General features: G+C 35.9%; 1 protein-coding gene across 17 annotated transcripts in view; it reads left to right on the top strand.

Annotated features, from left to right (window-relative positions):
* Nucleotides 1-23,538, top strand: part of VPS13B (vacuolar protein sorting 13 homolog B) — a 795,728-nt gene that overhangs the window by 44,008 nt on the left and 728,182 nt on the right. For 16 of the 17 annotated variants that reach the window (XR_013824628.1, XR_013824629.1, XM_079901966.1 and 13 more), the window contains exons 5-7: nucleotides 13,421-13,588; nucleotides 17,657-17,838; nucleotides 23,030-23,204. Coding sequence is in view for 14 of the 17 variants with exons in the window: in XM_079901966.1 (XP_079758092.1) it covers nucleotides 13,421-13,588; nucleotides 17,657-17,838; nucleotides 23,030-23,204 (525 nt within the window). In the remaining 3 variants the exon portion in view is untranslated. Of the gene's footprint in view, nucleotides 1-13,420; nucleotides 13,589-17,656; nucleotides 17,839-23,029; nucleotides 23,205-23,538 lie in introns of those variants that run through there. The other variant, XM_079901961.1, reaches the window with a different exon arrangement.

The following is a 23,538-nucleotide window of genomic DNA, read 5'->3' as shown; positions in this document are numbered from 1 at the left end:
AGTCTGGTCATCAAAGAAACACATGGTCTTGCGTTATCCTAATGGAAGATTATGTGTTTTCTGTTGACTAATTCTGGATGCTTTTTGTCGAGTGCTGCTTTCAGTTGCTTTAATTGGGACCAGTACTTGTTGGAATTAACTGTTTGGTTTTCCGGAAGGAGCTCATAATAGAGGAGCTTCCAATCCCACCATATACACAACATCACCTTCTTTGGATGAAGACTGGCCTTTGGTGTGGTTGGTGGTGGTTCATTTTTCTTGCCCCATGATTTCTTCCATTCCACATTACTGTACAGTATTCACTTTTCATAGCTCATGACAATTGGTTTTAAAAACGGAACGTTTTCGTTACGTTTCAGTAGAGAAACACATGTGGAAATATGGTCAAGAAGGTTTTTTTCATGCTCTCACTTCCTCTTGTGAGAACACGAGAATCGCAACTAGCTGCTGGACAATCATCGATAGGAGGACACTGGAACTCACCAAAAAAGATACCCCACATCCAAGGACAAAGGAGAAGCCACAGTGAGATGGTAGGAGGGGCGCAATCACAGTAAAATCAAAGCCCATAACTGCTGGGTGGTTGACTCACAGACTGGAGAACAATTATACCACAGAAGTCCACCGACTGGAATGAAGGCTCTGAGCCCCATGTCAGGATTCCCAACCTGGGGGTCTGGCAACGGGAGGAGGAATTCCTAGAGAATCAGACTTTGAAGGCTAGTGGGATTTGATTGCAGGACTTTGACAGGACTGGGGGAAACAGAGACTCCACTCTTGGAGGTCACACACAAAGTAGTGTGCGCATCGGGACCCAGGGGAAGGAGCAGTGACCCCAGGGGAGACTGAACCAGACCTACCTGCTAGTGTTGGAGGGTCTCCTGTGGAGGCAGGGCATGGCTGTGTCTCACCGTGGGGACAAGGACACTGGCAGCAGAAGTTCTGGGAAGTACTCCTTGGTGTGAGCCCTCCCAGAGTCTGCCATTAGCCCTACCAAAGAGCCTGGATAGGCTCCAGTATTGGGTCACCTCAGGCCAAACAACCAACAGGGAGGGAACCCAGCCCCACCCATCAGCAGACAAGCAGGTTAAAGTTTTAGTGAGCTCTGCCCACCAGAGCAACAGCCAGCTCTACCCACCATCAGGAAGCTTGCACAAGCCTCTTAGAGAGCCTCATCCACCAGAGGGCAGAGAGCAGAAGCAAGAAGAACTACAGTCCTGCAGCCTGTGGAACAAAAAACCACATTCACAGAAAGATAGACAAGATGAAAAGGCAGAGGGCTATGTACCAGATGAAGGAACAAGATAAAACCCCAGAAAAACAACTAAATGAAGTGGAGAAAGGCAACCTTCCAGAAAAAGAATTCAGAATAACGACAGTGAAGATGATCCAGGACCTCAGAAAAAGGATGGAGGCAAAGATCGAGAAGATGTAAGAAATGTTTAACAAAGATCTAGAAGAATTAAAGAACAAACAAACAGATGAATAATATAATAACTGAAATGAAAAATACACTAGAAGGAACCAATAGCAGAATAACTGAGGCAGAAGAACGGATAAGTGACCTGGAAGACAGAATGGTGGGGTTCACTGCCACGGAACAGAATAAAGAAAAAAGAATGAAAAGAAATGAAGACAGCCGAAGAGACCTCTGGAACAACGTTAAACACAACAACATTCGCATTATAGGGGTCCCAGAAGGAGAAGACAGAGAGAAAGGACCAGAGAGAATATTTGAAGAGAATATAGTTGAAAAATTCTCTAACGTGGGAAAGGAAATAGCCGTCCAAGTCCAGGAAGCACAGAGAGTCCCATACAGGATAAACCAAAGGAGAAACACGCTGAGACACATAGTAATCAAATTGGCAAAAATTAAAGACAAAGAAAAATTACTGAAAGCAGCAAGGGAAAATCGACAAATAACATACAAGGGAACTCCCATAAGGTTAACAGCTGATTTCTCAGCAGAAACTCTACAAGCCAGAAGGGAGTAGCATGATATACTTAAAGTGATGAAAGGGAAGAACCTACAACCAAGATTACTCTACCCAGCAAGGATCTCATTCAGATTCAATGGAGAAATCAAAAGCTTCACAGACAAGCAAAAGCTAAGAGAATTCAGCACCACCAAACCAGCTCTACAACAAATGCTAAAGGACCTTCTCTAAGTGGGAAACACAAGAAAAGAAAAGGACGTACAAAAACAAACCCTCCAACATTAAGAAAGTGGTAAAAGGAACATACATATCGATAATTACCTTAAACATGAATAGATTAAATGCTCCAACCAAAAGACATAGGCTTGCTGAATGGATACAAAAATGAGACACATATATAGGCTGTCTACAAGAAACCCACTTCAGACCTAGGGACACATACAAACTGAAAGTGAGGGGATGGAAAAAGATATTCCATGCAAATGGAAATCAAAAGAAAGCTGGAGTAGTAATACTCATATCAGATAAAATAGACTATAAAATAAAGAATGGTACAAGAGACAAGGAAGGACAATACATAATGATCAAGGGACCAATCCGAGAAGAAGATATAACAATTATATATGCACCCAACGTAGGAGCACCTTATTACATAAGGCCAGTGCTAACAGCTATAAAACAGGAAATGGACAGTAACGCAATAATAGTGGGGGAGTTCAACACCTCACTCACACCAATGGACAGATCATCCAAACAGAAAATTAATAAGGAAACAGAAGCTTTAAATGACACAGTAGACCAGATAGATTTAATTGATATTTATAGGACATGCCATCCAAAAATAGCAGATTACACTTTCTTCTCAAGTGCGCACGGAACATTGTCCAGGATAGATCACGGCTTGGGTCACAAATCAAGCCTCAGTAAATTTAAGAAAATTGAAATCATATCAAGCATCTTTTCTGACCACAATGCTATGAAACTAGAAATGAATTACAGGAAAATAAATGTAAAAAACACAAACACATGGAGGCTAAACAGTACGTTACTAAATAGCCAAGAGTTCACTGAAGAAATCAAAGAGGAAATCAAAAAATACCTAGAGACAAATGACAATGAAAACACGATGATCCAAACCTATGGGATGCAAAAAGAGCAGTTCTAAGAGGGAAGTTTATAGCCATACAAGCCTACCTCAAGAAACAAGAAAAATCTCAAATAAACAATCTAACCAGTGCTTCCCTGGTGGCGCAGTGGTTGAGTGTCCGCCTGCTGATGCAGGGGACATGGGTTTGTGCCCTGGTCCGGGAGGATCCCACATGCCTCGGAGCGGCTGGGCCTGTGAGCCATGACTGCTGAGCCTGCAAGTCTGCAGCCTGTGCTCCGCAACGGGAGAGGCCACAATGGTGAGAGGCCTGTGTATCGCAAAAAAAAAAACAACAAAAAACAAACAAAAAAATCTAACCTTACACCGAAAGGAACTTGAGAAAGAAGAATATACAAAACCCAAAGTTAGCAGAAGGAAAGAAATCATAAAGATCGGAGCAGAAATAAATGAAATAGAAACAAAGAAAACAATAGCAACACCCATTTATGATAAAAACTCTCCAGAGAGTGGGCATAGAGGGAACCTACCTCGATCTAATAAAGGCAATATATGACAAACTCATAACAAACATCATTCTCAATGGTGAAAAACTGAAAGCATTTCCTCTAAGATCAGGAACGAGACAAGGATGTCCACTCCCACCACTATTATTCAACATAGTTTTGGAAGTCCTAGCCACGGCAATCAGAGAAGAAAAAGAAATAAAAGGAATACAAATTGGAAAAGGAGAAGTAAACCTGTCACTGTTTGCAGATGACATGATACTAAACATAGAGAATCCTAAAGATGCCACCAGAAGACTCCTAGAGCTAATCAATGAATTTGGTAAAGTAGCAGGATACAAAATTAATTCACAGAAATCACTTGCATTCCTATACATTAATGATGAAAAATCTGAAAGAGAAATTAAGGAAACACTCCCATTTACCATGGCAACAAAAAGAATAAAATACCTAGGAGTACACCTACCTAGGGAGACAAGAGACCTGTATGCAGAAAACTATAAGACACTGATGAAAGAAATTAAAGATGATACCAACAGATGGAGAGATATACCATGTTCTTGGATTGGAAGAATCAATATTCTGAAAATGACCATACTATCCAAAGCAATCTGCAGATTCAATGTAATCAGTATCAAATTGCCAATGGCATTTTTTACGGAACTAGAACTAAAAATCTTAAAATTTGTGTGGAGACAAAAAAGACCCTGAATAACCAAAGCAGTCTTGAGGGAAAAAAACAGAGCTGGAGGAATCAGACGCCCTGACTTAAGACTGTACTACAAAGCTACAGTTAACAAGGCAATATCGTACTGGCACAAAAACAGAAACATAGATCTATGGAACAAGATAGAAAGCCCAGAGATAAACCCACACACCTATGGTCAACTAATCTATGACAAAGGAGGCAAGGATATACAATGAAGAAAAGACAGTCTCTTCAATAAGTGGTGCTGGGAAAACTGGACAGCTACATGTAAAAGAATGAAATTTGAACACTCCGTAACACCATACACAAATATAAACTCAAAATGAATTAGAGACCTAAATGTAAGTCCGGACAGTATAAAACTCTTAGAGGAAAACATAGGAAGAACAGTCTTTGACGTAAATCACAGGAAGATGTTTTTTGATCCATCTCCTGGGGTAATGAAAATGAAAACAAAAATAAACAGTGGGACCTAATGAACCTTCAAAGCTTTTGCACAGCAAAGGAAACCATAAAGAAGACAAGAAGACAACCCTCAGAATGGGAGAAAATATTTGCAAACAAATCAACAGACGAAGGATTAATCTCCAAAATATATAAACAGCTCATGCAGCTCAATACTGAAAAAACAAACAACCAAATCCAAAAACGGGCAGAAGACCTTAGTAGACATTTCTCCAAAGAAGACATACAGATGTCCAAGAAGCACATGAAAAGCTGCTCAACATCACTAATTATTAGAGAAATGCAAATCAAAACTACAATGAGGTATCATCTCACACCATTTAGAATGGGCATCATCAGAAAACCTACAAACAGCAAGTGTTGGAGAGGGTGTGGAGAAAAGGGAACCCTCTTTACAGTGTTGGTGGGAATGTAAATTGATACAGCCACTATGGAGAACAGTGTGGAGGTTCCTTAAAAAACTCAAAATAGAATTCCCATATTTTCCAGCAATCCCAGTACTGGGCATATACCTAGAGAAAACCGTAATTCAAAAAGACATGCACCCCAGTGTTCATTGCAGCACTATTTACAATAGCCAAGTCATGGAAACAACGTAAATGCCCATCGACAGATAAATGGATAAAGAAGATGTGGTACATATCTACAATGGAATATTACTCAGCCATAAAAAGCAACGAAGTTGGGTCATTTGTTGAGATGTGGATGGATCTAGAGACTGTCATACAGAGTGAAGTAAGTCAGAAAGAGAAAAACAAATATCGTATATCAACGCATATATGTGGAACCTAGAAAAATGGTACAGATGAACCGGTTTGCAGGGCAGAAGTTGAGACACAGATGTAGAGAACACATGTATGGACACCAAGGGGGGAAAGTTGCAGGGGTGTGGCGGTGGTGGTGTGATGAATTCGGCAGTTGGGATTGACATGTATACACTGATGTGTATAAAATGGATGACTAATAAGAACCTGTTGTATAAAAAAATAAAGTTCTACAATTTATAAAAGAAAAATAAAGGGTTTTTTTTTGGTTAACTTACGTGGAACCCAAATATCAGAGCAATTTACATAACCAAGCTGGTGCAAATGATTTTACGTGGTTGATTTGGGTATTTTGAGTATGTTGGCTATCTCCCACGTGGTACAACATTGATTGTTCTCAATTAATGTCTCGATTTGATCATTATCAACTTCAACTCGTCTATCCGACCGTGGAGCATGGTCCATCGAGAAATCTCCAGCACAAAACTTCGCAAACCACTTTTGACACGTGCAATCAGTCACAGCACCTTCTCCATACACTGCACAAATCTTTTTTTGCGTTTCAGTTGCGTTTTTACCTTTCTTGAAATAACAGCATAATATGCCGAAAATGTTGCTCTTTTCCTTCCGTCTTCAGTATTAAAATGGCTACACAAAAATTCACCAATTTTGATTATTTTTTTTAAATGCACGCTGATATGACAGCTGTCACAATACAGTCTTAAAAAAATTGTTTCAAATGAAGTTAAAGGCAACTAAGCACTACTAGAGTCATATTATGGAAAAAACCAGTCAGATTTTGGCCAACCCAGTATATTTATGTACACACACATAGGGTGCAATGGAAATATTTAGGGTATAGATAAATTAAAAATTATGTTGCCCACTGGGTCTGAAGTTGTGACCTAGACATCTTTGATCTTCATCATCTAGCATGGAGGTTAGGAAATATTTTCTGTAGGCCAGTTATTAAATATTTTAGGCTTTGCAAGCCATATATTTTCTCTTACAGCTCTTCCACTTTTTTGATGTACTGTGAAATCAGCCATAAACCGTAAATAAACTAATGTTTGTGACTATGTTCCAATAAAACTTTATTTATAACAACAGATGGCACAGCCTCATTTGGCCAGCTCCGATCTGATACAATGTCTGGTTCATAATAGCCATTTATGTATTTACTGCATTGCATAAAAACTGAACTGCATAAAATCACACAGGTTTTCAGAGATCAATAGTCAGAATCATAGAGTCATTGAAATGTAGAATAAAGCTACTTCTGATTTTTCTGGTCTAGCAGTCTATCTTTTTTGGGACATGGACGCTTGAAAATCTGTTGAAAAAGTTATAGACCCACATAGGCACATTTAAAATTTGCATGTGACTTTGGGGTATTCACATACTCACTGAAGTCTGTCTATAGGCCCCAGCTAAGCCTCTGATCTAGCTTATGTTTTGTGGATGAGAAATTGGAAACTTAGATATTTTGGTGTAGATGAGGAATACTTTATTATACTTTACAATACCTGTGGTATACATGAGGTATATATTATTAAATTATTAGTCATTTACTCAAGATTTTGTTTTCTGCAGAAAATATTGAATATGAAATGGAAGGGGTGTGTGTGTGTGTGTTTGCTTAATGCTTGCCACCTTAGGCTGTTAGGGCTTGGTTTTCTGAAAAAAATCTCTTGAAGGGAGTTTAATAATAGTTGGAGAGGGTATCAGATAATTTAAGAATATTTGTGATATATCAGCTGTTCCAGAGCCTGAGCCAAAAATGGCAATGTATTTTTATAGAAGATAGCACAGTCATTTCTTGTCTACTTGCCTGTGGGGAAGCTCAGCAATTTCAGCTATCTAATCACTGTTCCTTTCTGGAACATCTAAGAATAGAGAGAACCTTGTAGTAAATGAAAAAGAAATTCAGAGCTTATTTTACCTCTTCTATTTTTATGCTTTTACTGTTTTTAACATTCTCCATTAACATTTTCAGGAAAAACTTAAAAAAAAAAACCGAAAAACAATGACCAGATGTGTAAGTTAAGTTAATATTAAGTGGTGGACACCTTAACTTCTAAATTTAAGGGGATTAGCACGACAAAAGTGTTTGTTTTTTTTATGTACCAGTCAAGGCAGTGTTCTGTCAGAAGCCCAGTTTCCTTTTATCTTGAGGCTCTGCTCTGCCCTACCCAGGCTTTGAATTATACTGCTTTCAGCCTTTTTTTAAACATCTTTATTAGAGTATAACTGCTTTACGATGGTGCGTCAGTTTCTGCTTTATAACAAAGTGAATCAGTTATACATATACATATGTCCCCATATCTAGTCCCTCTTGCATATCCCTCCCACCCTCCCTATCCCACCCCTCTAGGTGGTCACAAAGCACTGAGCTGATCTCTGTGTGCTGTGCGGCTGCTTCCCACTAGCTAGCTATTTTACGTTTGGTAGTGTATACATGTCCATGCCACTGTCTCACTTTGTCCCAGCTTACCCTTCCCCCTCCCCGTATCCTCAAGTCCATTCTCTAGTAGGCCTGCAGACCTGCTTTCAGCCTTTTTAAGAGGAGAATCTGGAGAAGACCTATCGACTTCTTACTATCCCCAGGTTGGAAGTGGTATATATCCTTCTCAAATTTCATTGAGGAAAACTGTCTTCATGGACGTTATGTATATCTTAGAAGTCATATCTCAGAAACAATTCTACATTCTGGAAGGGGAAGCACAAAATATTGATGGATAGCTAGCCATTTTTGCCATACAGGTGTTCTTTCTCATTAATATATTGATCATTTTAAAAGTATGTTATGCTTTTGTCAATAACCTTCAATATATCTAACGTGTATATTTTGTTTATAACAGAAAAAGTGATAACTGGAGAGCTTTTATTTCATTCTAATTAGATTGAGTTTCAAAACATTGCTTAGTGGAGGCAGGCTGTTCAGTTCCCCAAATCTTTATTGCTGTATGCTGGAGCAGCTAGTTGAAGGCTATTTTTGCCCTTAGAGAATTAATGGCTTAGTATAGGAGATTTTGTAAACTACTAACTACAGTGCAAAACCAAAGCAAAGAGGAGCTCTAAGGAAGCACAATTAATATTTTTGGGATACTAAAAGAAAGGAGTGGTTATGTCCAGGTATTTGTGGCCTCTAAAACACAGAGGTAAAATGGAGAGGTAAGAAAAATTGAAAATGAAAGGATGGAAAATCATATAGTAGACAAGCACTATCCAAAAATAACATAAAGATCAGGCAAAATAAAACTTAAGGCAAAAGTATTGATGGACATATATAATAGATGCTGAATTATAGTAAAAGGTACTGTTCTCCAAAAAATATATGATGGCTTTGTATGTACCTAACAACCTATGTTCGAAATGTGATAGATCAAGCAGACAAAAAAAAATACCCAAACTGGGTCTTTGAATAGCACAATTAACAAGATTATTTTATAGATACATGTAAAATTCTGCACCCAGCAGATAAGACAGTGTACATTCTTTTGATGCACACATTGGATATGTATAGACATTGAAAAAGACTTGGTCAAAAAGGAATTCTTGACAAATTTCAAAGAATCATTATCATAAAGACCATCCTCTCTGGCCACAATACAATTAAATTAGAATAATTACCGATATGTTTGAATTTACTTCTACCATTTTATTATTTGTTTTGTCTTTGTAAGCTCTGATTTCCATTCTTCTATTTCCTCTCTCGTGCTTACTGTTTACTTTTCAGTGTCCTGAAATAGCTGCTCCATACTTTCTTTCCAGGTTTTCTGGCTACCTTTAGTGAGAAGGAGTGGAATGTGCTTACTTTATCTTACCCAGAACCTGGAACCTGTTAACATTTTGATGTACAACCTTTTAGAGACTTTTGTTTCTTTGTGTGTGTGTGTGTGTGTGTGTGTGTGTGTGTGTGTGTGTGTGTGTGTGTGTGTGTGTGTGTGTGTGTGCGCGCGCGCGCGCGCGCACATACACATATAGATTTTTTTTTGTAATTTGTGTTTTTTAATGTTAGGAACATGTTTTAAGGACATTAATTTTTTCATAATGTTATTTTAATCATTGGCATGTATTACATTGTGTAACTGTTCCATAGTTTGTTTAATCAATCCCTTTTTGTTTGTTATTTAGGTTATTTTTCATTTTCTGTTTTGTAAAATGCTTTAACAAACATACTGGTAGATAAATCTTTGCACACACCTCTGTTTATTTCCTTAGGAGAAATTTTTATCAACTATAAAATCAAAATTTGTGAGTAATTTTATGGTTTTGGCATGTGTAACCAAATTATTCCCTGTGAAAAATTTGTTAACAGTATCTTCTAACAAGCACATTTTTGGTCCAGTGCTGTTTTTTATTATCAAAAAATATTTCTTTGAAACTTTTATAGATGGAAAATGCTATCATATCTTTTATTGCTAGCTGGAATTATCATTTTTTTAAACCATTCTCTTTTCATTTCATTATGAAGAATAGCAAATTTTTATATTTTGTTAGCTGATCTATATTCAGTATTTTTCAGTTATATCTTTTGGATTTTCTGTATAAAAAACAGTCATCTTCATGTAATGGTGATTTTGTGTTCTTCTTGTAAGTACTTACACTTATTTCTCTTTTTTACCCTTCCTTAGTTGCTTAGAAATTCTCTGACTGTCTCAAATAATAATACTGGTAATAAGTATCTTCAACTCACAGCTATTTTCCTTAGCTCCTACAGTAACTGCCCTAAGTTATCTTTTAGTTACCAAAGCTGATGGATTTAAAAAAAAAAATTCTTGTATTATAGAACCTCTCTACTGCATTACCAATAAGGAATCCTTATTCTTAACCTTCTAAATAAGTTTTGTTTTGGAATAATTTCAACCTTACAAAAAAGGCAAGAACATTAGAGAGAACTAACTTTTCCTGTAACTATAAGTTGCCTATATTATGCTGCATAACCCCCCAAAATATTTTACACCAAAAATTTGATGAGGAAGTTTTTAGGTGCTGTAACCAAGTCATCAACCATGGAATCTCTGTTTTTGAGCAACTTGGCTTCCTAGTGACCATGTTAAGATAAACTGATTACAAGTACTGTCTGTTTGTAACCCAAGTATTTGCCATACACTATTTAATTTAATCATATCAGATAAATAAATAAGATATAATCTTTGCTCTCTAGGATTTCATAGTTTAACAGAGAAGGTAATTATACATAAACATATACAAATGATAGGCTTATGAGGTAACATAAGCCCAAGAAAAGTGATACAGTCTCCTTAATGTTGATGTGTAGGGTGAGGGACATTGGAGAAGAGGATATAGGGCAGAGGACATTCATACTGGGCCTGAACAAGATGGGAGAATGGACAAAGTGTTCCACACAGAGGGAAGATCATGAGCAAAGTCAATGAAAATTCATAGTGTTTTTTTTGGCCCTGTGGGCATTAGATGTATGTGTTTGGAGGAATGGGGTTTGTGGATGGGAGAGAGTTGGATAATGATAAGAATTTCTGGAAAGGTTGACTAGTAGGAGGCTGTTGTTTTAGAGCCATCTAATATGACGTCTTAGAGGTTCTTATCCCCAGAGTGACCTTGTGTTTTCAGATGCTTGTGGAATAGACCTGAATTACTGTTATTTCACTTGAACAGATATATTCCTAGGGAGTCTCTAAATATGGAGTGATGAGAGCTCTTAGATCTGCTCTTTTTTTTTTTGTGGTACGCGGGCTTCTCACTGTTGTGGCCTCTCCAGTTGTGGAGCACAGGCTCCGGATGCGCAGGCTCAGCGGCCATGGCTCATGGGCCTAGCCGCTCCGCAACATGTGGGATCTTCCTGGACCGGGGCACGAACCCGTGTCCCCTGCATCGGCAGGTGGACTCTCAACCACTGCGCCACCAGGGAAGCCCAGATCTGCTCTTTGACATTTTTCTGTAGCAAACTTTGAACTAAGTTATTATGAGGGATTAAGGAGATAGTGTATCATTTATTCTGTTGGTTAGTTCCTGTTTGGCATTGCGTGTTTTAATACGAAGACATAAATAGTCTTCTGTAGAAGTAGTTCTTTTTAGATACTTGTTTCTGTTACTTTGGTGATTTGGCTTATTCATCTCAGCTTGTATGATGAGAAACTGAGAGAAGATGTTAATAAGTAGATGAAAAATCCATCAGTAGGTTTTCTGTCAGTTACAGTACATTTACAGTATTATGTTTCTTTCGTTACTTTGCATTATATGTTTTCTCTGGTTCTGTCTCTGAGAGTTTTTTTTTTTTTTCTGGGGCAGGGGAGACAATAAAAACTCAAACTCTTAAGAGGATTTTATGAATTCTCTATTGATGACAGGTTTTTCAGAAATAGGAAAACCAATGTTAGTCATGCTTCTTGACTTCTCAGAAACTTCCTTTTTTTTTCTTTTTTTTTTGTGGTACGCGGGCCTCTCACTGTTGTGGTCTCTCCCGTTGCGGAGCACAGGCTCCGGATGCGCAGGCTCAGCGGCCATAGCTCACCTGCCTAGCCACTCCGTGGCATGTGGGATCTTCCCGGTCCAGGGCACAAACCCGTGTCCCCTGCATTGGCAGGCGGACTCTCAACCACTGCGCCATCAGGGAAGCCCGAAACTGTTCATTTTTAACATCTCTCTTGAGTAGTGATAGCATGGGGGAAATATACATTTTAAGGTTGAACATTTTGATACTTAGAATTTCTTTTGGAAGCGTAATTTGTTAAGCATCATTTTAGCATCTACTCTCGTAAAGTATTTGTTCCCTAAATTTATTGATATTTTGTATGTTAATTTTATAGCATATGGTAATTGGCACTCTAAAAGCTGCTAATATGAGAAAAACTTGAACTTAATCATTCTACATTTCTTTTCTGTTTGTATCCATTGGTAATTAAGGAAGGAGTTGGTTTTTGCAAGCATTTGTGGTGGAATAAATTTAAGTAAGCTTTCTTCTAGCAGGCTTCAGTGTAGGTGTTAACAATGTCAGTTGCTGACAGAAGTTGATTCTATTTTGTCAGTAAAGTTCTGATTTAAAGAATACAAGCAGATATTTCATGAAATAGCTAAAATTTTTATTATTTTTTACATAGGTTTTATAGTGGAAAATGCATTTGAATAAAGTTTTTAATCTTTTTCTCCTTTGTCTTTTTAAATGCTGTTTAGGTTTAGTTTCACTTATATTTTTAATTATATTCCTCAGTAATATATCTATATACACATTTATTGTGTGAGAAACTTGTGAGATTATGAATTCTCATCATGCTTTATCTGTTTTCTTTCTTTCCCTACTTTTCTCTTCTTCATTGTGTTCTTTTTCCCCTTTTTCTCTAATACTTTGTGTTTTCTTCCTCAGTCATATTCTCCCCCTTTCCGTGTTTCAGTATTATACATTAGTAAGTGGAAATCATTGAATCCGTTATGATGGTCTTGTTTCTTCTATCTTTCTTCCTCCAGACCTTGTTTTTGAATATCTTTATGGGTATTTAAAGTAGGAAGACAAGACAGTAGCTGCAAAAAGAACCTTAAAGAAGCTCTTCTTCCTCTTATGTATTGTATAATCAGTATATAGTAACATTGTTTCATTTGGGAAAGTGTTTATAAAATAGGCAGAAATCAGACAAAGTACTTGTAGATTAGGATAATCTTTGAATGGGATCTAGAATTATGTTGTTAAAAGGTATGGCTTATACGGTTTCTCTTAGCATGTGAAACTTCATTATATAGAACTTCTTTGTAATGGTTTTTGTTGGGATGGATCTGCTACTTATTAGCTGTGTCTCTTTGGCAAGCCTGTTTACTTATCTGAATGTTAGTTTCATCTTTGCAAAATATGATAAATGATACCTGTCTTTCACATATATTAAGTTTAGTAACATTTTAAGAATAATTATTTATTGATAGATTTAACTTCTAATTGGTTTCTTTTTTCCCCTATTTTATAGGTTATGTGCAGAGTCTGATTAGACGAGTTGTAAATAACGTAAATATTGTTATAAATAATCTCATACTAAAATATGTTGAAGATGATATTGTTCTTTCAGTCAACATCACTTCTGCAGAATGCTATACAGTAGGTGAATTGTGGGATCGTGCATTCATGGATATTTCTGGTGAGTAAACGTCAAGAAGAGTATAGCTTTTTCTATTGTTGAAACAGGTGTCTTGCATTCTGAACCTTTTTTTGGGCCACCAGGCTCCTAGATAAATCTAATGAAAGCTTTATGCCTTCAGCCTGGAAAAATGCACATATGTAAAATTTAGCATACAATTATATTAATTTTTATTCTTTCTTACCGGTCACTTTCTTGCTTCAAATATTATATATAGTATTTTACAATGCTGTGGGTTGAAGGAATAAAAATTAAATAATACTTAGTTAAAATTTTGAATGTTTGTGAAAGAGGAAAGGGGACATGTTGCTTTTGCATAGTTCAGTAATGGCAAAACAGTGTATCTGACTGATTTATGTTTTAGGTTTGTGTACTACAGAGCATATTTGGGATTTTTGGATAATCCCAAAGCCTCCTTTATTATGTGCTGCATTCTCCTTCTGCTTATAGTAAAAGAACTATTAAGTAATAATATAATTTAATAACTACCAAATATTTATTATTATTTTATTTATTATGTTCTACATGGAAGGTAGGCACTGTGTCAAGCCTTGAAATTAGAGCTCTGAAAAAAATAGTGCTGTTTCCTAGTTTTGTCAGAAGACATAATAGTTAAATAAGGCACAACACTTGTTGATACATGTTCTGATAGGGTAAGCAGTAGGTATTTTTGGAAAATATAGTAAGGAGACTATTGTGAACACCTTTTATTTGTGACTCGCCATTGTACCTAATTGTTAAAGGTGCTGGCACTAAAGTTAGACTACCTGAGTTTGAATCCTGGCTCTCCCAACTTCATAGAGATGTATGACCTTGGGTGAGTTACTTCACTTCACTGTTTCTTTGTTTCCTCAAATATATACCACAGCATAAAAGTGTCTTATACATAGTCAGCACTCAGAAAATGAGCTATTATTATTATTTAAATTCATTTTCTCAGATTCTCATTACAATTCCATAAAGTGATATCCTTTCTCATTCGTTTAGTCATATATTCATTTACTTATTTTAAGTCCTAGTTACAAGAAAGCAAAGTGAAATTGAGTCTCAAGGTTACTTAACTTGTCTTGTTAGGGCATACAAATAGGAACTAGAAGAATTGGAATATAGTTTTGTTTTTGTATGTTCTTTAATGTTTGGCCTTCACATTTTAATAATGAAGAATAATCCTGATCTTGAAGCTCTGTTGTGAGGCATAAATAAGAGCATATGCAAGGGCCCAAATTTTGTTTCTGAGACATTTTCAATGCCTCCTTCTTATCCTCTGTGGAAATAAATATTTGGTTAAAATGGCAAAATAAAAAGTTATGAAAAACAGAAAACAAACAGAACTGGATGATGCAGGATTGAATAAATGAGTTGAAATTTTAGGGGAAGAAATGTCATTTATAGTTTTTACATAGAAGTAAAGCAAATATTACTCTGGGAAGTTATTTATAATGAATTAGAAAGAGTCTTGAATTGGGAGTTAGGGGATCTTGGTTCAAATCTTCCCTCCAGCACTAACCTAGTGCAACCTTGGGTAAGTCATTTGTAAATGTGAATTATCATTACTGCCAACCTACCAGTGTATTTATGAGAGTCAAGTATGATACCACATGAAAGCTCATGATGATGGTGGTGGTAAAAACAGCAAAGAGTATTTTCCATTTATTGAGTGAGTGCTTGTTAACTGCTGTGCCTGGTGCTGTTTATGTTTTTTGTTTTTGTTGTTTTTTTAGTTAATTATCTTGTTTGAATCCTTTAGCTTCTGAGGTAGATACTGTTTCCCCTTTTATTAATTTTTAATTCAACATTTGGTACTTAAAAGGATTTATGTAACATACACTTGTTATAACACAGTATAATGAACGCTTACCCTTTAAGTAACTAGAACATTAACAGTTTGCCCCTTCCAATGTATTTTTCCCTGTCCTATTCCCTTGCTTCCTCCTAGAGTTAACTGCTGTATTAAATTTTATCATTTAATTGCTTTAAAAAAGTGCTGTAAAAAGGAATGAAGTCCTGATACATGCTAAAACATGGATGAATCTTGAAAACATTATGCATACATGTAAGCATTTCTTTAGGGCATATATAGTACTTAGGAGTGGGTTTGTTAGTTGGGAGGATATGCAAATATTCGCATTTTCAAAATAATGCAGAATCATTTTCCACAGTGCTTGTTAGATAGACATAGTTATTATCCTCATTTTATAGATTAAATTGTAGTACGTTATGTAAAGTAAGTACCAGAACCAGAATTCATTTTGTACCTTTTTAAGATAGTTCCTGTTATATTTGTGTTGAAGAAAAATATTTTTCAAAGCTTAATAATTTCCTCTCTCACCAAAAAATTTTCTAGGATATCCTTGAAATATGATCACTTAATATTCTTATAGCATAATGGATAAGAACATGTGCTCTGGAGTAAGCTTGTCAGAGTTTGAATTACACCTCTGCTCTTTATAAACTGTCTAACATTACAGATTATTTACCCTTACTGTGCCTTTGTTGCACAGCTTTTAAACAGAGCCATATAAATATTATAAGAGATAATGGATGTAAAAGATTTAGTGTAGTGTCTAATAGCAAATACTCAGTGAATTATAATTATTATAAAGAGAGGGAAGGAAGCATCTAGCTGGTTTCTTTCATTTCTTGTCCTATTATGATAATTTCTTTAATTTATGTACATGTATATAACAATAACTAAATCATTTATTTGATTTCAGTTAATTTCAAAATGAAATTATATGGTGTTTGTTTTTTTCAACTAACAGACAAATTTGAAATTTATTGGCTGAATAAAACTTTACTGTTTTCATACATGTGCATACTCTTTATACTTCTTAAAAACTTAAATCCAAAAAAAGAGAAGAAAATTAAATGTTGAATTAATTAGAGGTTGCCAGGATATACTCAGAAATAGAAAGTATAGTTTATTGTTTGAAGATTCCCATGGCCATAGCATGTGGATAGTTGCTAGCTGAAGGTCACTGACCAAGTAGATTTGGGCCTAATGTTCACCTAGGAATTGCTTATTAGTTAGGAATAAATTTGCTAAAGGTTTTATTTTCTAGTTTGATACTTTACCAGCAATTGTTTCCATTTTTATTCCCTTGAAAACAAACTTTATACCATTACTGGTAATTTTGTAATTTCTTCATTAGTTATTATTTAGAGGTGTGCTGGCCACTGGAATATTCTGTGATGATGGAAATGTTTTATTTTTTACTGTCCAGTACCCTAGCCACTAACTGTATGTGGCTTTTGAGTACATGAAATGTGCCTAATGTAACCAAGGACCTGAAATTTTAGTTTTATGTGATTTTAGTTAATTCATAGGTAAATTTAAATAACACCGTATCGATGGTGGCTACCATACTGAAGAGTGCAGTTTTTGAGAGTAGCAGTAAGTTTTTCAGTGTAAAATAAATGTTAAATGAGCGACTGTTACTCAAAATATTTTTTTAATGTGGTTTTTCAAGAATTTTATTTATTTATTTATTTATTTATTTATTTATTTTTTGCGGTACGCAGGCCTCTCACTGTTGTGGCCTCTCCCATTGCGGAGCACAGGCTCCGGATGCACAGGCTCAGCAGCCGTGGCTCCCGGGCCTAGCCGCTCCGTGGCATGTGGGATCTTCCCAGACTGGGGCATGAATCCGTGTCCCCTGCATCGGCAGGCGGACTCTCAACCACTGCGCCACCAGGGAAGCCCAAGAATTTTATTTTATTATTGTTATTTAATATTACATTGCAGATAGTGAAATGTAGCAAAATTTTTCATAAAGTTTGTCTTAAATTTGTAGTTAGGTGTCAAGCAAATTGGGGGCAAGCTGCTTCGTTTCTTTAGGCTCTATTTGATTCTTTGTACATAAAATGGGGATTATTGTGCCTAAGGTTGTTGGAAGATTTAAATGATATAATAAATGAAAAGTTCTTTTATAGGTTCTGACATCATGTATTAAATGCGCTATTAATCTTATTTCTGCTATTATTTTTATTACTGTTACACTAATAAATAATTGACTTTTTTCCCTCTAACTTTACTTTTTACTTAAAATGTTTTTCTTTCCTTTTTAGCAACTGATCTGGTGCTGAGAAAGGTTATCAATTTTTCCGACTGTACAGTTTGTCTTGATAAACGAAATGCTAGTGGTAAAATAGAATTTTACCAGGATCCTTTATTGTACAAATGTTCCTTCAGAACACGTCTGCATTTTACATATGATAACCTAAATTCCAAGATGCCATCTGTTATTAAAGTAGGTGTTTCTTTTTCTAATAGTTGAGTTGCATGTTTCTACCTTATTGACTTTCATGCATGCTAATTATTATTAAAAAGCAAAGAAGAAATTAACCTCATAAATATATAAACCATTATTTTTTGTAAAAATGTTTTATTTATAACTTTTATGTTAATTGTTACATATTATAACTTTTTGTATTGTGTGTTCTAATAGAGGTATTTTGGGGACACCTTTTTTTTTGTGACTGTAGTTTCTTTTTTAGTTTGTCCACCTGATTAGTGTTTTTCTCTTCAAGTAGATAGAAGAGATCATATCAAAAAGTGTATTTATATCCATGGTAGACTGAAGATCAATCTTTATTTCAATCCTTATAAATTGTTTATGTGATAGCAATAGTTATTGACCCTTATCTTTCTTAGGTAATGTTGCAAGACTTAAATTTGCTTATATAATATCTTAGTTTATTGGTTTAGGAAATTTTAGCTTTTTATCTGTGGTTTCAACATGTAATTACAATTTTATGTCAATGGGAATTTTTCAGTAATGTCTTTTTTTTTTTGTTTTTAGAGGAGCTTTATTTATTTATTTAACATTTTTATTGGTGTATAATTGCTTTCCAATGGTGTATTAGTTTCTACTTTATAACAGAGTGAATCAGTTATACATATATCCCCATATCTCTTCCCTCTTGGTCTCCCTCCTTCCCACCCTCCCTATCCCACCCTTCTAGCTGGTCACAAAGCACTGAGCTGATCTCCCTGTGCTATGCGACTGCTTCCCACTAGCTATTTTACATTTGGTAGTGTATATATGTCCATATGTACACTACCACTCTTTCACTTTGTCCCAGCTTACCCTTCACCCTCCCCATGTCCTCAAGTCCATTCTCTAGTAGGTCTGCATCTTTATTCCCGTCTTGCCCCTAGGCTCTTCATGACCACTTTTTTTTTTGTTTTTAGATTCAATACATATGTGTTAGCATATGGTATTTGTTTTTCTCTTTCTGACTTACTTCACTTTGTATGACAGACTCTAGGCTCTAGGTCCATCCACCTCAGTACAAATAACTCAATTTCGTTTCTTTTTATGGCTGAGTAATATTCCATTGTATATATGTGCCACATCTTCTTTATCCATTCATCTGTCGATGGACGCTTAGGTTCCTTCCATGTCCTGGCTATTGTAAATAGAGCTGCAATGAACATTGTGGTACATGACTCTTTTTGAATTATGGTGTTCTCAGGGTATATCCCAGTAGTGGGATTGCTGGGTCGTATGGTTGTTCTACTTTTATTTTTTTAAGGAACCTCCATACTGTTCTCCATAGTGGCTGTATCAATTTACATTCCCACCAACAGTGTATGAGGGTTCCCTTTTCTCCACACCCTCTCCAGCATTTATTGTTTGTAGATTTTTTGATGATGGCCATTCTGACTGGTGTGAGATGATATCGCATTGTAGTTTTGATTTGCATTTCTCTAATGATTAATGATGTTGAGCATTCTTTCATGTGTTTGTTGGCAATCTGTATATCTTCTTTGGAGAAATATCTATTTAGGTCTTCTGCCCATTTTTGGATTGGGTTGTTTGTTTTTTGATATTGAGCTGCATGAGCTACTTGTATATTCTGGAGATTAATCCTTTGTCAGTTGCTTCATTTTGTTCTTCAAGGTACTGGTAAATATTTTTAATGTGTATAGTTACTCTTTAAGTGTAAATCTTGTGTTCTTTTATTGCATAACAGTTTTCTTTACCTCTTGTCTGTCTGTCTACCTATTTATCTGTCTTTGAAGAAGAATTCACACAGTGACTTGTGATCTTGTTAACTAAATTTTAATGTGGAATGAAGTTTTATTATTGAATTACAGGCTTTTGTACTATAATGGAAAAGCCAGCCCCAAGTCTGAACACTGGGATTGACTACTGTGCCTGTTTGGGCATGGCTGTATAAATTATGTATTATTTTTACATTAGGCTTTTTTTGTTTGTTTGTTTTTTGTTTTTGCGGTACGCGGACCTCTCACTGTTATGGCCTCTCCCGTTGCGGAGCACAGGCTCCGGACGTACAGGCTCAGCGGCCATGGCTCACGGATCCAGCCGCTTCGGGGCATGTGGGGTCCTCCCGGACCAGGGCATGAACCTGCGTCCCCTGCATCGGTAGGCGGACTCTCAACCACTGCGCCACCAGGGAAGCCCTACATTACGTTTTTTAAAACATAAAACACTTGCTATTTTATGTAGCTTTATTGTACTTAAGTTTCTATTTATATATGAAATACACCCATTTTTCTTTGGTAGTGCTCAGTCATGAGTATGTTTTTGTTTTCCTTATGCATCCTACAGTGCACATTGTTTAAATTCTGCTACTTTTCCCTTCTATTTTTGAATTAGCTTCTTAGGTAAAGATAAGCATGGAAAAGTATTAATTCAAAAGTAATTATGCCACTGTCTCAGGACAGTGGACTTACTTTCCTTCTTTGACCTTGAATCTACTAGTAGAGTTGGGGAATGTTAAGGGTGGATTCAAGATATATTTTGAAAGCAAGTAATGGATATAGGGAAGCCTTACTATATAAAAAAAATCTTACTGATCATTAGTACAGATTTAATTGTCCATTCTAGGATGTGGCTAACTTAGAGGAAAGTAAAAATAAGTGAACTTGAGGAAAACTTAGTGTTGTCATATAAGTTTTTCTCAAAACTGACTAGCCATGATATTTTATTGTAAAAAGTACCTTTAAATAAACTTGTTGACAGGTGGTTTTTGACTTTTGTAATCACTGAGTGTGAGGTACCATTATTCTTAACTGAAATTAAATTTTGAGGTTTTTTTTTTTAATACTACTGTGATGTAAGATTTACTGTTTCGAATTAGACCCATCATTCTTCCACCTCTTAGTGCTTGGAAATAAGTATTAAATGGACATGGTTAACCTCATTGATCACCTGAAAGACAGGGAATTTCCCAGAATGTTCCAGACACCCTAATTATTTGTCTAAGACTCTCAGATATGTTCAAGTGGCTTTTGAGTTTATTTGTATTTTGGGTGGGCTTTTTGTAATTTTCTATCTTTTGTGAGTAATAAATATGTCTTTAGAGATTTTATCATCTATGAGATGTAGAGCTTAGGGTATGTAATTTATTTAACATTTCCCCTGTTTTTGAAAATTTACTTTTTCTTAACAGTTTTTCAGAGGAATGAAATTCTACATATAAATTTTTGACCATATCTCTGATTAATTCCTTAGGAGAGATTTCTGTTATTGCAAATATCTTATTAATGGGTTTAAACTTTTTTAAGCCCTGTAATCTGTACTGCAAAATTGTTTCCAGAAAGGTTTAACCAGTGTATATGCTCATGAACATTAGGGGAGTGCCTATATTACACTCCTGCTATCCTTAAATATGATCATGTTTTAAAAAAGCCAAGCTGTTTGGCAAAAATAATACAAATTAATATTTATTTGATTATTGTCAAAGTTAGATTTTTTTTTTTAAAGAAGATGTTGGGGGTAGGAGTTTATTAATTAATTAATTTATTTTTGCTGTGTTGGGTCTTCGTTTCTGTGTGAGGGCTGTCTCTAGTTGTGGCAAGTGGGGGCCACTCTTCATCACGGTGCACGGGTCTCTCACTGTCACAGCCTCTCTTGTTGCGGAGCACAGGCTCCAGATGCGCAGGCTCAGTAGTTGTGACTCACGGGCCTAGTTGCTCCGTGGCATGTGAGATCCTCCCAGACCAGAGCTCGAACCTGTGTCCCCTGCATTAGCAGGTAAATTCTCAACCACTGCGCCACCAGGGAAGCCCAAAGTTAGATTTTTGAAAATATGTTCACTGGCCATTATTTTCTCTTTGAAAAATTCATTCAGGTTCTTTGTCAGTTTTTCTATTGTGGGTTAACTTTATTGATTTTAAAGATATTTACATGTATGTGTGTGTGTGTGTGTGTGTGTGTATATATATATAGTGTGTAAAGTATCTTATATGTTAAAGATATATATGTTGGTGTGTATAGTATTTTAAGCACATATATACATACATACACACACAGTTGACACCGGTTTTGCTAAGACAGCTTATCACTGGTGCTGTTGGTGCTGTATGGTATTTAAAGGGTATGGCAGAGAAATCTCAAATTGAAGAAGAGCTTGGCAGGCCTGCGGTGCCCGCCCTCTCAACTTGTCCCCCATTTCAGGGTCTAGTAAGTGTATGATTTTTAAGTCAGTTTTAAGAAACCTGTACTCATATTTGAATATGGTATTTTACACCTCCCCACACAACTGTCTTCCCCTTCAAGTACAACTTTTTGTGCCTTTAGCCCTAAAAATATGACGATTACCGTTACTTCTTTTTCATGTTTCATAGACATTAAAATACCAGTTAGTTAAAATAAACCTTCCAAGAGACTTGACTTTATGGCTTAATTGGTTTTATTCTGTGTTTATCTAACAGCAGGAAATCATTACACTGAGGCTGTCTTTATATTGAATTGATGTCTCATTCTATAAGGAGAACTTAGATTGGACTGCTTTGTGCCTTGTTGATAATAATTAATCTTATTTCTTATAACTGGTTCATGTTATAAGTTTTATACTATGTTTAAATCTTTTATTTAAAGTTGGTTTGAGAGATATTCCTGATCATGTTTTCACTTGGTTTTCCATATTTGACAATAATCATTTTATCATGTGCATACTTACATAGTTATAATGTTAGTAATTTACTCAACAACATGTTTTTAGGATGTGTGTGTATTCTTTTTGGTTCATAAAGCTGAAAAGGGTGATTAAAGTCTTACTAAAATGACATGAAACTTTTATTCTTAGTTGTGACAGAGATTTTTATGGTGTTTTTTGGAGTACTGTCGTACTCTTAGCATTATAAGGTGGGTATTTTGGTAACAAAAACTTTTGGGAAAAGTTATCTGGAAATCCAGTGTGACTGTATCTTCTCATTATCATTTCTATTTCCACTTATATAGTTTAGATTAATATAGTTTCTATCTAAAGTGTATTGATCATCATAGAAAAATCTGTATAAATTCCTAAGATTTTAAGCTATTATTTTGGCTTAAATATTAGAAATGTTGGGACATTACTGTTTCTCCTCTGGTTTCCATTTTAAGACTTAACATTTCTCTACTTATGCTAAATGGTACTCCCTTTGAATATGCTTTTGTTGATGTTTTTGTTTTTTTCAAAATACAGATTCATACCTTAGTAGAGAGTTTGAAACTTTCTATCACTGATCAGCAATTGCCTATGTTTATCCGTATAATGCAACTTGGGATTGCTCTTTACTATGGAGAAATAGGAAATTTTAAAGATGGAGAAACAGAAGAGTCTGCCTGTCACAATAAAGATATGTTAGGAAACATTACAGGTAAATATAACAAAAACTTTTATTTTATAACTATTGTTTTTACAAAGTGTTTTCACTATTGTGAAACTTCGAAAACTACAACATTAGATTATGTTTTGCAGTGTTCTAATATGATGGGGTGATTTTTTTTTTTTTTTTTTTTTTTTTTTGTGGTACGCGGGCCTCTCACTGTTGTGGCCTCTCTTGTTGCGGAGCACAGGCTCCGGAAGTGCAGGCTCAGCGACCATGGCTTATGGACCCAGCCGCTCCGCGGCATGTGGGATCCTCCTGGACCGGGACACGAACCTGTGTTCCCTGCATCGGCACGTGGACTCTCAACCACTGCGCCACCAGG

This window comes from Stenella coeruleoalba, assembly GCF_951394435.1.
Source record: "Stenella coeruleoalba genome assembly, chromosome: 17".
In the NCBI taxonomy this organism is placed as follows: Eukaryota; Metazoa; Chordata; class Mammalia; order Artiodactyla; family Delphinidae; genus Stenella; species Stenella coeruleoalba.
The sequence above is the reverse complement of the archived record's forward strand: the minus strand, read 5'-3'. Positions and strand labels throughout refer to the sequence as shown.